Consider the following 4,334-nt stretch of genomic DNA (forward strand, 5'->3'; position numbering starts at 1 on the left):
TGAGCATGTCTGGGCATCTGTCTCTCTCCAAAAACTGTAGCCAACTCACTGCGCTTTGCCACCCCGAACGCAACATGCACATGTATTTTGTTCTTCTTCTTCTTCTACAGATTGAACGAGCCTGTGCATGAACTTTAACGGCTGTTTTGCCTCCAATCGGCGATATAATGCCCCCCCCCCTCCTCCTCCTCCTCCCATTAACAGCGCCGTCACGAGACTGCGTTATTCCCTGGCATGGGTTGTGAAAATGAGACTGAAAATGCCGCCGTGGGTCTGCAGCATCGTGGTGCTGGTGTGGCTCTCTCCCCCCCCCCCTCCCAGCAGATAGGCTAGGAGGCTGTGGTGGAGTTTTAAGGAGGCAAATTGCAAAAAAGGGGGGAAAGGCGTTTGAAACGACACATAAAATATACCCTTCCAGAAGAATACGGGTGTATTTGAGCTCAAACAGGTGATTTGGTCGTTAGATGAGATCCGTGGAAGGATGCTCGGATCCTTCCTGACAGAGGCAGTGACAGCGACGCCTCCCATCCGTCCCCTCTGTCTTTGCAGATATCAGATATAGAGGATTTACCTTCGCCGCCGCTGCTGCTGCTGCTGCAGGCGGTGGAAAATCGGTTCTGGGGGGGTGGGGGGTTGTCACATTTTGCTGATCCCACCATTCACAATGGCCTTAAAGAATAAAAACCGGTGTGCCCACCACATACGGGTCTCCTCCTCCCCACACTATCCGCGCCCTGCTCCCAGACAGCATGCTATCTGCCGGTCGTCGAAGCACAGGGGAGGAGGCGGGCAGGAGGTGTTGGGGGGGTCTCTGTGCATCCTCATCCCTCGTTCCCCTCTTCCTCTCCTTTGAGCCGGGCTTTTGGCTTGATGCATGGTGGGATGACCGGAGCTGACTTACACAGCTGGACGCTTCTCCGCCGGGCTCCCCCCCCCCCCAAAAAAAACTGTAAAGAAGTCGTCCACATCGGCACCACCCAAATGCCAGTTTGAATAGGTAGGACTTTGGCACTACGGCTAGATTTAGGTGCTCGGGCTCCTGAACAGTGTCTCTTCACAGTTCTGTGACTGTGAATTGACATGTCTCTGAATTAGCAGGGTGGGTGGGGGGGGGGGCATTTTAATATCGGCATGTCGAAACCTTAACTAACTTCAGAGATGTGGTGTGCTGTAATCTCGTCTAATATCTTGTGCCGCAACGTGCTGTGATGTTACCATTCAGACTATCTTCTTCAGTAAGTCTGAAGACAAATCATTTTTTGCTCAGTATCCTACTTCTGAAGTGTCACTTGCATTGATCGGCACGGGGTCATTTCAAGTGATTTGTCTGCATGTTCATATTTCACAGGGAGCTGTTCAATAATGCAGGACACTTCCCCTTGACGGCAGCTGTCCTCATCTTGATCAAATGCACAAAAAATCTAATGTGCTGATAAATTATCCATGGTTCAATAATTTGATTGAGCCAGGGAAGCCAAATATTATTGATGGGCCGCTCGTCTCCTGGGCTCGAGCCGGTGTGAAGGGAGGCTCGAGCGTCTCACAAAAAGGCCTGTACCGAGGAAGGAATGCATCCAATCTGCGATTGTATGGATCACTCAGCACGTAATATGATTTGTTTGTTGTAATTGCAGCATGTGAGCGCTGATACGGTATGACTGGGAAGCATATTGATCCCACTGTGCGGTCGTATGAGATAGAGCTCATAAGCTCATACGCCGGAGACGCAGTGGAGCCAGTGCTCTCAGATGGTCCTAAGCCTTCCTTCCACTCCCTCGGTGCCATTTTCAGCCGCCCTGCACTCACTGGCTAGCTAGCAAGTATTGCAATAATGCAGCCTGCAACACTTACCCAAAGGTTGGCCGCTCTCCTAACAATTTGGATAATTTATTTATTGGGTAAAAATACTCAGCATGAGCGAAGCCATTCAGTGGTGCAGCCCCGTGGGCCGGTGGATGTTGGCCTGTGAGTCTTTTTTGGTGGCGTACACTAATTAACGATGGATGTGCTGCTCGTCAGTCACATTGAGCCAGTCCACCTTTGGATTATATGGCAATACAGTTGAAATTTATTCAAAAATACTCCAAATTTCTCCTCTTCATCTTACTTATTAATAATATGAACAATATTTACGGTTAGTAGTTGTTTTGTTTTTAAAGTTGTCTTGATCCAAACAGAACACATGGATTAAAGGAAAATTCAAATTTTTTTTTTACAATCTGGGTCTTTTTTTGGACACGGGACTGCTGCTGGACTCAGCATTACAACGGTGTCTTACGGAACAACTGATCATGAGCGTCAGACTACAAGTTTCCACAAGTCCAATTTACCCCATGATACCAACCAGTATGTATTTTGGCGAAAAACTACAAAATAAGACCCAGGTTGTGGAGGGGAAAAAACAAAAACGCAATGATCTATTAAAGTTAAGTGTCATACTGGAATGAAAATATGGCAATAGCAAGCACAATATACTAACACACCAGTCTTTTGGTTTCTGCTCTCTGTCCTTTCCTGTAGCTCATCACAGGCAGTTTTGTGGGGGCTTCAGACCACAAGTGTGTGGAGCTTTTATCTCCCTGTGGCCCGAGGCAGCACGACCTGGTCTGAAAGCTGCAGGTTCCATTGTCCTCCAACATGACAGTTGCTACTGGCGACCCTGTTGATGAGGCTGCAGCACATCCGGGTCAACCTCACGACCAGTATGACCCGGAACCGGACCACGAATGCTGTGAGCGGGTCGTCATTAACATCTCCGGCTTACGCTTCGAGACCCAGCTCAAGACCCTCTCCCAGTTTCCAGAGACCTTACTGGGAGACCCCAAAAAGCGGATGAGGTACTTTGACCCCCTCCGCAACGAGTACTTCTTTGACCGAAATCGGCCGAGTTTTGATGCCATCCTCTACTACTACCAGTCAGGAGGGAGGCTGCGTCGACCTGTCAATGTGACCCTGGACATTTTCTCAGAGGAGATCCGGTTTTATGAGCTGGGTGAGGAGGCTATAGAGATCTTCAGGGAGGATGAGGGCTTCATCAAGGAGGAGGAACGGCCCCTGCCAGAGAATGAGTTCCAGAGACAGGTGTGGCTCCTGTTCGAATACCCGGAGAGCTCAGGTCCTGCCCGCATCATTGCCATTATCTCCGTAATGGTGATCCTCATCTCTATCGTCAGCTTCTGTCTGGAGACGCTGCCGGTCTTCCGAAATGAAGATGTGGAGATGCATAAATTTTACCAGTCCTTCTACAACTCCACCTCGTCCTACACCTCCACATATTTCACTGATCCCTTCTTCATCTTGGAGACCCTTTGCATCATCTGGTTCTCTTTTGAGTTTCTGGTTAGATTCTTTGCCTGTCCCAGCAAAGCTGGATTTTTTGGCAACATCATGAACATCATCGATATCGTGGCCATCATTCCCTACTTCATCACTCTGGGCACAGAGCTGGCCGAGAGGCCAGAGGACGGCCAGGCAGGCCAGCAGGCCATGTCTTTGGCTATTCTCCGTGTCATCCGTTTAGTTCGAGTGTTTCGTATCTTTAAACTCTCCCGACATTCCAAGGGGCTGCAGATCCTGGGTCAAACTCTGAAGGCTAGCATGCGTGAGCTGGGCCTGCTCATCTTCTTTCTCTTCATCGGAGTCATCCTCTTCTCCAGCGCTGTCTACTTTGCTGAGGCAGATGAAGCAGACTCCCAGTTCAGCAGCATCCCTGAGGCTTTTTGGTGGGCCGTGGTCTCAATGACCACAGTGGGTTATGGAGACATGGTCCCGACCACCATCGGGGGGAAGATTGTGGGATCCCTGTGCGCCATTGCAGGTGTGCTGACCATCGCCCTGCCAGTGCCCGTCATTGTCTCCAACTTCAACTACTTCTACCACCGCGAGACAGAAGGTGAGGAGCAGGCGCAGTACCTGAACGTCCCCAGCGTGCCCAAAGTCGACTCAGCAGAAGACCTGAAGAAGAGCGGTCGGAGCGGCAGTGGATCCACTCTCAGTAAATCTGACTACATGGAGATCCAGGAGGCAGTCAACCACAGCACAGAGGATTTCCGCCCCGAGAGCATGAAAACTGGAAACTGCACCCTGGCAAACACTAACTATGTTAACATCACCAAGATGCGTACAGATGTATAGTCTAACCTAGACTGCCAGCATCAGGAGGGATGCCGATGTACTCAAATGTGGGAGTAAAGGGTGACTTCCTGTTTTTACCGTTACATGGTGACCCAGTATATGAAAGAGAGCAGACCAGTTAGGTAAGGTTGACTGGAAGGAGAAGTTCAGTGAATAGGACTACATAATCTCCCATTTCCTATGAACTCGTCCACACAGAT

General features: G+C 49.8%; 1 protein-coding gene across 1 annotated transcript; it reads left to right on the top strand.

Moving 5' to 3' along the window:
- Positions 1 to 2,637: 2,637 nt before the first annotated feature.
- On the top strand, positions 2,638 to 4,134 carry kcna2b (potassium voltage-gated channel, shaker-related subfamily, member 2b). Its single transcript, XM_056273024.1, has one exon. It carries the CDS (start codon positions 2,638 to 2,640, stop codon positions 4,132 to 4,134), a length of 1,497 nt encoding a protein of 498 aa, XP_056128999.1.
- The last annotated feature ends 200 nt before the right edge of the window (positions 4,135 to 4,334 follow it).

The sequence above is a fragment of the Lampris incognitus genome, chromosome 2 (genome assembly GCF_029633865.1).
Source record: "Lampris incognitus isolate fLamInc1 chromosome 2, fLamInc1.hap2, whole genome shotgun sequence".
NCBI lineage: Eukaryota > Metazoa > Chordata > Actinopteri > Lampriformes > Lampridae > Lampris > Lampris incognitus.

Coding starts and splice junctions, on each gene's coding strand:
- kcna2b (XM_056273024.1), top strand. CDS start 2,638: ATGACAGTTGCTACTGGCGACCCTGTTGATGAGGCTGCAGCACATCCG.